Source organism: Sorex araneus, chromosome 3 (genome assembly GCF_027595985.1).
Source record: "Sorex araneus isolate mSorAra2 chromosome 3, mSorAra2.pri, whole genome shotgun sequence".
Lineage (NCBI taxonomy): Eukaryota > Metazoa > Chordata > Mammalia > Eulipotyphla > Soricidae > Sorex > Sorex araneus.
The window spans coordinates 134,071,331-134,083,552 of NC_073304.1; the positions used below are offsets into that span (position 1 = coordinate 134,071,331).

The 12,222-nt window shown below is 37.3% G+C and overlaps 1 protein-coding gene across 3 annotated transcripts in view; it reads right to left on the reverse strand.

The window, feature by feature from the left end:
* The window catches only part of TASP1 (taspase 1), a 299,415-nt gene that overhangs the window by 154,163 nt on the left and 133,030 nt on the right, over positions 1-12,222 (reverse strand). For 2 of the 3 annotated variants that reach the window (XM_004610916.3, XM_055130490.1), the window contains exons 9-10: positions 8,413-8,532; positions 1,464-1,542 (exon numbers count right to left, since the gene is read on the reverse strand). In XM_004610916.3, the coding sequence (XP_004610973.1) occupies positions 1,464-1,542; positions 8,413-8,532 (199 nt within the window). The remainder of the gene's footprint in view (positions 1-1,463; positions 1,543-8,412; positions 8,533-12,222) is intronic. The other variant, XR_008629143.1, reaches the window with a different exon arrangement.

The following is a 12,222-nucleotide window of genomic DNA, read 5'->3' on the forward strand; positions in this document are numbered from 1 at the left end:
ATGAGAAAATGTTCAACATCACTAATCATCAGGGAGATGCAGATCAAAACAACAATGAGATATCATCTCACACCACAGAGACTGGCCCACATCCCAAATAACAAAAGCAACCGGTGTTGGCGTGGATGTGGGGAGAAAGGGACTCTTCTTCACTGCTGGTGGGAATGCCGACTGGTTCAGCCCTTTTGGAAAACAATATGGACGATTCTCAAAAAGTCAGAAATTGAGCTCCCATTTGACCCAGCAATATCACTCCTGGGAATATATCCCAGAGAGGCAAAAAGGTATAGTAGAGATGGCATCTGTATTTCTATGTTCACTGCAGCACTGTTTACAATAGCCAGAATCTGGAAAAAGCCAGAGTGCCCCAAAACAGATGACTGGTTAAAGAAACTCTGGTACATCTACACAATGGAATACTATGTAGCTGTCAGAAAACATGAAGTCATGAAATTTGCATATAAGTGGATCAACATGGAAAGTATCATGCTGAGTGAAATGAATCAGAAAGAAAGAGACAGACATAGAAAGATCTCACTAATATGTGGAATATAAAGTAGCTGAGAGATACAAGCTCACAATGTTGGGATTTCTGGCAGATATTTCTCTGGACTTAGTAAAATACGGAAATACAGAAATCCAAAACTGTGCAGCTGCTGGTGCAGCCTCCTGACCTCATATCTCTTCATTCTCAGCAATGGAAAACAAATTACCAAATGCTTTCTTTTCAGTAGGTCGACTTTAGGGGGGAGGAACTCCAAATCAATGATAGCGAATTTTTTGTTGAAATATTGAATGTAATCAAAGTAAAGTGAAAGTAAATTGAAATTTACCAGTTACACATGCGGGGTGGGGGGCTGGGGAGATGGGGGGAAGGGGGGAGGTATAACGTGATTCTTGGTGGTGGAATATGTGCACTGGTGAAGGGATGGGTGTTTGAGCATTGTATAACTGAGACTTAAACCTGAAACCTTTGTAACTTTCCACATGGTGAATCAATAAAAGAATTAAAAAAAAAAAACCCTGAAACTTTTGTAACTTCCTACTAGGTGATTCAATAAAAAAATAAAATTTAAAAAAAAATGATACATTTTGAAGTATGTATTATAGATACTATGTGAGATTTTACTCAAGAGATTATTATCAGTTTTTGGAATCCTTGATTTTTCTATATTATTTTTAGTCTAAACTTGACACTATTGTAGAGAAGAAAAGTTCATTAAAAGTAAACTTAAGTTATAGTTAACTCCAGAATTATACTGACACAATGTTAGAAAAGCATTTATACTATGCAACTTATTTCATGAAACAATCCTCAAAAGCTCCCTAAACGTCAAAGATCTTACATGCATTAGTGCTCATGTCTTAGCACATGTTTGACATTTACGTAAAAATAGGTGTTCAATTATTAGCTGACCAACAAGGCCTAAGTTATGAAAAATGGTCATGAAAGCAGCAAATACCTGAGGTACTCACAGCTGTGGAATAGGGGTTACGAGCTCCAGTGTTTTCAGCCCAGCAGCCACATCCATAAAGAGCAGCCTATAACAGAGAAAACAGACAAATATAGTATTTCAAAAAACAGTTTTTATAAGACAAAACCACTTCGGGGGTGGAGCGATAGCACACCAGTTAGGGCGTCTGCACTGCATGAGGCTGACCCGGGTTCGGTTCCCAGCATTCCATATGGTCCTCCAACACTACCAGGAGTCATTCCTGAGTGTATAAGCCAGGAGTAACTCCTGTGTATCGCCGGGTGTGAACCAAAAACCAAAAAAAAAAGACAAAACCACTTCAATAGAAGACAAAAGCATGCCTTTCTCATGAAGCCCAATTTAATAAAGATGTACGTTAATGGGGCAATAATACCAGAGATTATAAAATACTTGCTTAAACAATAGTTGTATACTATGAAAAAAAAACTATTATTTTCAGCTTTAAACAAATACAGATTTTTTTTTTCAGGAAACAGCAAAAGAAAGTTTTTTAGAGTTTTATCAGCAGTTGTTTTCTTTCTTGAAAAACTTCTCCTGCTGTAGTTTTTCAGTTAACTCTCTGCTGGCCCCATCAGGGTTAAATCACAATGTAGTTCGCTTAAAATATTGGTTCTCACATAGATGTGTGTCAACTTGCTTGGGAGCTCACTGATAAGAAAACTTGGTCCTCAGAATCTAATTCAGAGTCTGGGAGTTGGGCCAGGAATTAGCAATACTGATGAGGACCGAGGGCCAGATACACAGGTAATCGCCCTGCCAGGCTTTAGGAAACCCTGCACAGAAGGTCCTTTATCAATGCCTCTTTAAGTGGCACAACAGAAACTGCAAGCAGGTAACAAAGGGTTCACCGATGTACAAGAATCTGCAGGATATAAAGAAAGGAGGACAGGGCCTGGGAGTGATAGCACCAAGATTTCCAGCATCCCATATGGTCCCCCGAGCACCGCCAGGAGTAACTCCTGAGTGCTGAGCAAGGAGTAACCCTTTTTGGCCGGCGTGACCCTAAAAGCAAAAAAAAAAAAAAAAAAAGGAGAACAAAATGCCTGTTCAAGCTAATTACTTTGTGAGATGGTGGAGCAGATTATCTGTCTGAAATTATCAGGAACCCAATATGTTATAATAGTTTTATAAATGATAGTCATTTATAAATGACTATCGATAGTCATTTCTTTTGGGTTTCCAAAAATTACCCAGAATGTCCAGTTTCATTTCTTCGATATACACAAGGGCCCCTTTTCACTTTTGGAGAGAAATCATGACTAATAACTATTTTATTTCTTACTTACAAGTAATTAGAGAACCTTAGATAGTCATTATAGAAAAATATAAAGAATTGTACTAAAAAAGGAAAGCTCATGAATATCTATTACCACCTTCTTCATAGGAATTAAAACTTAAAAACAACACAAATTTCAAGATTTACAAAGATCAGTTATAAACATTGACATAGCAATATACGAAATTCATTGTTTAAAAAATTAAATTCAAAAAATTTTTATAAATTAATAGAGAAATAGCTCCAAGACATACAGTTATTTTAAAAATAAAAACTTGATGGCAGTGGGAATAGGATAGGGAAGAGAACAAGGGGAATGGGGATTGGGAAATATCTTCTTTATTCTAACTTTTACCCACTTTATTCCTCTCTCTACTCTTTAAATGCTTCATCCTCCAACCAAAGTTCTCCAAAATTTTTACAGAGCCATTCTAGGAACAGAGAGTACAGAGGGTCTCTCTCTCTCTCTCTCTCTCTCTCTCTCTCTCTCTCTCTCTCTCTCCCTCCCTCCCTCCCTCCCCATCCCTCTCCCTCCCCCCTTACTCCCCCCTTTCATTTCATTTTTGGGTCACACTCATCAATGCTCAGGGCTTACTCCACCAGTGCTCAGGGTATCATATGGGGTGTCTGGGATTGAGCCCAGTCACACGGAAGGAAAATGTCCTACCCTTTGTATTATTGCTCTGGTCCCCTAATCTAATCCTATCCCTGGTACCACATACAGTCATTCAAGCACTGACAAGAGTGATACCTGAGCACAGAATCAGGAGTAAGTCCTGAGCACCAATGGTTGTGGTCCCAAACACAACCCCCAACACCAAAATAAAAATCTATTCTAATTCCCTGATCACTCTTTTCTTACTCAAGGAATCATAGATTCATAAACTTATCAGTACTTTAAGACGCATGGATCCATTCTACTAATCACCATCTCTGAAAAATAATTCAACATCCAGGACAATTTGAAATGAAGTTTCCCATGTTTGTGGAACCATTGTGGCAGGCCCCACTAGCCACTGGCAACAGTCTCCTAAGAGCAGAACTGAGAACTGAACAGAAAATTCCAAGATGGCAGAAAGAGAATCTACTATTGTCTTTGGAACTACCAAGCTTCCGAACACAAACACATACTAAATCAGTGTGGAAATCAGTATAATAAAGCTGGAAAATTTTTGGGCTAACAGGTTCAACCTATACTACTGGGAAAGATGGTGGGCAGCCAAAATCTCAGAGAATATATGACCCCAGAAGAAGAGTCCATACTTCCTTCATTAAAAACACAAGATATGAACTCAGTGGGTTGTGTTGGGGGTTTTGATTGGCTTTTTTTTTTTCACTCCTCGTATATTTCTTGAACAGGGGCCCATAAAGCAAAATTTAATAAATAAAGCCATGAGATATCTCTTAGAAGCCCAGTAGGTCATGTCTTTCTATGAGAGAAAGAATATCTATTTTTATTCTTGCTTCTTCTAAGCAAATTTCTCTTATGGTCTCTTTCAGTTTTGTAATCAAAAATTATATTTCTTCTTAATGTTGTAACATTGGTTTTGTTAAGATGGTTATCAGTATGGAAAAAGAGAGTGAGAGATTGTCTCTCTTATCTAGTTCTTTAGATAAGACATAGCAATCTTCTTTTCTTTTTCTTTTTCCAGTGCTAGGGATCAAACCCAGATTCTCATATATCTAAGAAAATTGCTCTAATATGAGCTACATTCCCTGACCCAAATACATGACGATCTTAAGCACAATTTTTAAAAAGAAAAGATTCCTTGTTTTAAGTAGTAAAAAAAAAAAAATCTTTAAAGCTGTCATACAGGGATGGAACAACAGCACAGCGGGTAGGGCGTTTGCCTTGCATGCGGCTAACCCAGGTTCGATTCCCAGAATTCCATATGGTCTCCTGAGCACTAACAGGCGTAATACCTGAGTGCAGAGCCAGGAGTAACGCTTGTGCATTGTCAGGTGTGACCCAAAAAGAAAAAAAAGCTGTCATACAATAAAAATAGGTCATATACAATAATGGTTGGAAGTGATTGCTGCAGATTGGAGAAGTGTGCTGAAAGTGGGCAGGCAACCAAACATGATGGTCTCTCAAACAATTATGCCCAGAGAGAGAGAGAGAGAGAGAGAGAGAGAGAGAGAGAGAGAGAGAGAGAGAGAGAGAAAGGCTGGATGGGGGAGAGGTGGGGTGTTGGCAGAAGGGATATGAGGGATATCAGTGGTGTGAAATGTACACTGGTGGAGGATGGGTGTTGGAACACTGTATGACTGAAACTTAATTCAAAAAAATAAATAAAATAATTTAAAAATAGGTCATATAAATGATATTATGATTTACTCTTTTTAGTCTACTATGGCCTTAACTTCTGTGAAATGAGAATTAAAAAAACCCACCTCAGAGTGCTACAGCATTACAGAAATTAAATTAAAAGCATACCCAAATTCAAAAATCTATAGTCAACCTTAAAATCAACTGTTTATCTGAGTAAACAGTGAGAGTTAGAAGTGAGGTAAAGAGAGTAGCAGAATATAATAATACGTTTTTGCATCCCAGCTATAAATTCTGATTATTTTAGAAAGCTAAAGAAGCAAGGGAGTCCTAATTCAAATTTCCATTTTACCATCTGAATTGATATATCTAAAGTAGGGATTCTGGGGCTGGAGTGATAGCACAGCGGGTAGGGCATTTGCCTTGCTCGCGGCCGACCCGGGTTCGATTCCCAGCATCCCATATGGTCCCTTGAGCATGGCCAGGGGTAATTCCTGAGTGCAGAGCCAGGAGCGACCCCTGAGCATCGCTGGGTGTGACCAAAAAAAGCAAAAATAAATAAATAAATAAATTAGGGATTCTTAAAACTTTTTTCATTTGTAATCCTTTTTAACCCTAGACATTTTTATGTGACCCGTATATACAATAGGTATATAAATCAAACATTTGCTGAAAATAAAACATAAAGAAATTTATTTTAAAACACATTTTTAAGGATTACAGGGCCCTACATAGGGTCACAACCCACAATTTAAGAAGCTAGGATCTTTAGCAGGGTACTCTGCTAAAAAGCTTAAACAATTTATATATTGAAACTATATTTAGAGGGATAGGAAATTGACTCAGGAGTACAGAACAAGCCTTATATGTGTTAGGCCCTGGGTTTGATCCCAAGTACCAAAACATAACTATTATTATTATTATTATATACACATCTTAAAATATTTCATTTGAGGGGCCAGAGCAATAGCACAGCGGATAAGGCATTTGCCTTGCACGCAGCAGACCTGGGTTCGATTCCCAGCATCCCATATGGTCCCCTGAGTACCACCAGGGGTAATTCCTGAGTGCAGAGCCAGGAATAACCCCCGAGCATCACTGGGTGTGACCCAAAAAGCAAAAAATAAACAACAAAAAAAATTCATTTGAATACATTAAAAATAGTTACATTTTAAAATAAATGACTTGTGAATTTTGTTTCATTCTGCCCTGATTGTCAAAAAGAACAGTTCTTGACTTCTCATCTGCAGCTTTTAGCTTACATATTCCTAGGGTCATTACATCTCCTCCATCTAAACAATACAACTATCAAATTGCCTTTTCCTATCAGAGCCTTTATCCTAACCTCCACAGTCTTTTTATGATTACTTGGCTCTTACAAACTATAAACACTAACTATTCAAGTGAGGCAAGTCAACATATAGATTTTATAGAAGCATTTCTTTATTACAGGACATAACCGTGTGCAATGGCACCATGATTCAGGGCTGTCTGATGAGGAATTCTAACAGAGTGAAAAACTACGCTTGGTTCTGTTGTCGCTATTTTGCTAACCCAAACAAACAAAAAACAGTGAGAAAGTCACGGGAATTGCAATGCAACAAAGGCAGCTCTGCCGGCTTCTTCCACTCCTTCTCCACCAAAGCATCCAAATCTGATATGTCAAGCTTGGTTTTCTTATTCCAAACTTGACAAATAAATACACAGGGCTTTATAATGTGGAAAAATACCATGACCAGACAAAGGCTTTTTATAATGAGTTCAAAGTATTGTACAGAGGTTGAGTAATCGTTTCCCATATATCCCTTTGTAGGGTAGACAAAGAGTAGCACAAAATTATTTATTTCCTTTCCCTTCTTTCCTATGGGACTGTAAGTAGCTTGGCCACAATAAAGGGTATATGAGGAAATATCACTGGAGCCTTCCAAAGATGTCCTCAATGAATCAGATCACTCTTCTTCAGCCATTCAATAATCACTGCTTCCACAGCAACTGTGACGCTAACCCGTCTCCAATAAGGGGAAACACAATGCAGAGCCGACCAGGCAGTGTTACCCCTTGTAAGACAAGAGCCAAACGCTGACTGAAACACACCCTTTGCAACTTCTTTCAAAGGCTTCATAAGGATGTCCAATTCATTTGTTCACTCAACAAATATTTATTAAGTCATTAAGCAATGTGTCAAATGAATATACACTCAGAAAGCATACTAGGTTAAATGGATTGTTAAATTTAATTCTCAGTTCTAACTAAAGATTCTAACTAAACAATTGAGAAAGGATGAGTAATGAGTTCAAGTGAATTGGGAATAAACCAATCACACATCAATTAAGTTTTTCTTTGATCTAGATTTCTTGAGTGGTATCATGTATTAGAGACTTGAAATACTGGTTAGTCTACAAAATAGCCAAATAATTCCTCAAAATTGAGATTTAGAGGCTCAAAATACTAGTGTTCCTTGAAAGACGAGATAAAATGTAACTCTAACATTTTCCTATCTATAAAGGCAAACTTCAATATAGTCAGGAAGTAATAAAAATGAATTTTACAAAGAAAGAACATGGAAATCAACAAATGTTCACTAGGTATCTATGAAATGTCCAGGTAGCCAGTACCCCAATCAACAAAAAGCAGCAAAACACAGTATTACCAACTGTAATGAAACAGGATTTCTTTAAAAAGAATTTTGAAAAGATATTTTATGAATTATACAACACAAACATTTAAAGAAGTGAGATTTTTTTTTCTAAAGAAAACTTAGTTTTGGTCTGGAGCAATAGCACAGTGGGTAGGGCGCTTGCCTTGCACATGGCCGACCTGGGTTCCATTCCCAATATCCCATATGGTCCCCTGAGCACAGCCAGGAGTAATTCCTGAGTTCAGAGCCAGAAGTAACCGCTGTGCAATGCCGGGTGTGACCCAAAAAGAAAAAAAAAAACAAACTTAGTTTCGACGTAGAGAGGTAGTACATGGGTCCATGCAAAGCATACATATTATTAATGCAGTTCAATCCCTGGCACTACATAATCCCCTGAGCACTCACTAGCTGTAGCCCTGAAGACCCCTGAGCACTGCAGAGTGTGGCTCTGGGCCCCTCCACCTAGCATCATAGCGGAGGTCATGGTAAGCTCTGGCACCAACAAGACTGAATCAGTGCCATATCCTCAGGTCACTGCATTAAACAGCTAGCCAAATTAGCTGAGAATCACTGGGATGGGGCCCTCAATCCTTCTTAGCACTGCTTGGGAGGACCCCGAAAGTAAGGGAAAAGAAAATAATACAAAAGTTTCCAGTGGTTTAATAAAGTGTGAACCAGAAATTCCCATGTTTCAATTTGAAAAGCAAGTTTGAAAAACCCCGCAAGTACTCACTTGCCCAACTCTCCCTGGGTGTTTCAGAGCCAGCCCTCCACTGGAGACAGCAGCAGCAACGTTCCCCTCCTGGTCCACGACCACAGCGCCCACCGTGTCCAAAGTGCCTGAGTCATTCTCCTACAGAGCCAAAGGAGCAGAAGAATCCACTGAGCGTAGGGTACGGCAGTGTGATAGAATTACATGGCACTTTTCAGTACAATCATGACAGAACAAAATCGGAGCTAAAACTTGAAGAGAAAATTCAGCAATTGCCTAAAATGATCTGTTATCAAGTTGCCACTTAAATCCTGCTCAAATCAAAAATGTATTCTTAAAAAATCCTGAATTTAAAAAAGTGAGACTGCTTTTCTCTACATTGTGTTGGAAGAATGTACATCTAGACATTTGTATTTCTTTACTTCTTTCTCTAAATTCTAAAAGCTCTAAGATATATTGATACATTAGGACAGTACTAATTTTGATAGAAAAGCTGTATGTCCTATGCTCCCTTTCAACCACAGATGGGGTGGTCTGGCCAATGAAGCCACATGACTATATCCCCCAAGCCCATAGCTGCCAGCAAACTAACAGTTGACTGACTAAGTAGCAAGTAATTCCCTAACCTGAAAATAAATCTGAGATCCACTTTGTTTCACTTTGCACAAACATTGAGGATATTCGGTAATTAGGAAGAAATTATGTGTGTCTGCATCTCTGATCTCTCTCTTTCTGTCTCTTTCTCTCTTTCTCTCTCTCTCTCTCTCACACACACACACACAAATGATACATGTTGTGGCAATACAATAGTAAGGCTTCTGTCTTACATTTTTTTTCAAGATTCAATTTCATGCAAATACAACATAATTATCATAGGAAAGACTAAAAAACAAACTTGTTCATTCAGTATGGAAAAAGGTTTATCTTCTTGAGTAGATGAGCTGAAAATATCAAGGTAAAGGTATGAATTAAACATATTAATTCCAGTGAAGATGAATAAATCTAGAGAGAAATATGCTTTTATGGCGAGTAGTTTTTTGATTATTCTAACAATTCCTAAATCTTCATAACTTTATCACTGTATCATTGTCATCCCATTGCTCATGATGTGCTCAAGCAGGCACCAGTAATGTCTCCATTCATCCCTGTCTCGTGCTAGTGTAGCCCAGTGGCATTTGCTCGCTCCAGGAACATGAAGAGCATCAAGCCATTTGTTCAAGGTCTTGACAAAGAAGTCCGACCATTTCGTTGGTGGCCGGCCAAGCATTCTGTATCACCTGTCATCCTGAAGCTCATCAATTTGCTCGAGTAGGTGCCAGTAATGTCTCCATTCATCCCTGTCTCGTGCTAATATAGCCCAACGGCATCTGCTTGCTCCAAGAACATGAAGAGCATCAAGCTGTTCGTCAAGGATCTTGACAAAGAAGTCTGACCATCTTGTAGGTGGGCGGCCAGGTATCCTTTTGATGTCCTGTGGAATCCAGTCGGTAACAGCTCTAGTCCAGCAGTCATCTCCAAATAACCTTATAACCTTAGATAAAGTATTCCTCCTTATCCATGTGTTATCCTGTATCTTCTATGGAAGGACATCCTAAGCTTTATTTAATTAATTTATTTAACATACACACAAATCATCTGGAGAATCTATCTGAATGTTTATTTTGACAGTAATTTGACAATGGGTAAGATCGTACCCTATGTGGGTGGAACTGAAGGATATCATGCTGAACGAAGGCAGCCCAAGGCAGAGGGACAAGTGCAGAACGATCTTTCTGTGTGGGATCTTTACATGTGAGATATAAAGAAGCACAATATGGAATAACAAATGGGAAATAATAAGAGAACCTGAGAAGGAGTTTACAGCATCTAATTTATCAAGGATTGGAAGGTAGCAGAGGTAGTCAGGAGGCGTCCCTGAGACAGCAGTGGAGAAAAGTGAATGCTGGTGGATGGTGTGGTGCTGGAACATCAAATGCAGGAAACGTTATCACCAATGGTATTTAAATCACAGTACTTTAATTTGTCTTAAGATTGTGCACTTATCAACCTCCCAGTAATGTTGATGTATGATTGATACAAATGCAGCTTTTCACCGGATCATTATCAGCCAAATGGCTGCCACTTCTGAGGCAAATAATTTCATAGGCACATATCTGTTAAGAGAAATTTAAACTACCAAAGACTAGCATGGCTATAATAGGTTTAAGCTCTAGTTTGTTCAAATAACAACTGGCAACACACTGTTCTACTATCATGATCATACAACCAGGTATATTTAAAATATTGATATTATACTGATTCTTTTCAAAACAACCTCATACAACTAGACATTATAAAATAACTTTCCCCAATAACATTAAAAATAATCTAAGAAATAGTATTACTTTTTATAAGGTTTTTTATTAGGTGCAACAGATCACCCTACCAAGAATTCTATATAATTTTAACATGACATAATACATAACATACACACAATGTTGACATGATTGATAAAACAATTCTCATAATATTTCAATCAGTTATCATAACATGTAAGAACATTTATACCTCACCAAACTAATACAGAATTATATGAAAGTATTACTCATAGATGAATTTACTGCATCTTGACTTTCAAAAGTGAAAAAAAAATCAAGCAAAAAATAGAAAATTCTGTTTCAAATTAAACTAAAATTCCTTGGGGCTTGTAACACCTGCAAAAAGCAGAATTACTTCATAAATATTTAAGAATTAGTTCATAGATTTTTACATATTGAAAAGCATTTTAAGGATGATGGAATAATATTTAAGCATTTTTTATGAAGTGCAGATAAATTAGGTGAAAGACAAACATTAGTATTTAGGACATAATAATTTCACAGAGCTCATTTGTGCAGAAATGAAATCTTAGAAAGGTTTAAAGGCACACAATAACTGTTATACCGTTACTATACAAAACTACTATTATATTCTTACACTCCATAAATACTCAAAAGTATATGCCCCACAGTTACACGTATCTATTGTTCTTAATTGAAACATGCTACTTGCAGTACTTAAAAAGAACTTTAACTAAAAGGTATAAAATAAGCCATACTCCCCCTCAAAATAAACACATTATCAAAAGTAAGCAGAGACTGCCTTTGTTATGAAAAACACTGAAATGAAACTTTCTCGAAGTTACCAACAAACTATTAATCATTGTTCGGTTGTTTCTCTACTATTACTGATATAACACAGTTATTGAAAGAATTAAATTAAATAACTCATGCAGACTATATCAAAGTAACAAGTACCTTAATACAAAATTCAGGGACTTTACACCATTAAATCCAACCTCTAACTTCCACTTTAACTCTGAAATGTGCCAAGTAATACCATCTCTTAGTTACATATCTCATTAATTTGCATTTTCTTCTGCATAGAATAACTGAAATATGTAATATTTGATGGATTATTCTACTACCATAATAATGACAAATGTTTACACGAAAATGTGCCAAGTCATGATAATACACCTTCATCAAGTTTGTGAGTTGCAATATATCTGGCATGAATTTCGACTTGAGAAAAGCAAATTTGTGTCTTTCATGAGTTTAAAAAGGCCATCATAAGGTTTTGCCATCTTTGAATATCTTATACATAGAATATTTACAATATTTATCTACATCAATATAGATATAAAGCTACATATGTCATAAATCCAGATTATGCTTCATCTCTCACAAACCAATCCTTTGTGTGGGACCCCTGAAAGCTTAGACCCTATTAGGAAGTATAAATACAGTATGGTGCAGCAAGAACTATCTACTCTCATATATTTTGCCTGGCTTTATCTAAGGAGAAGCTGAA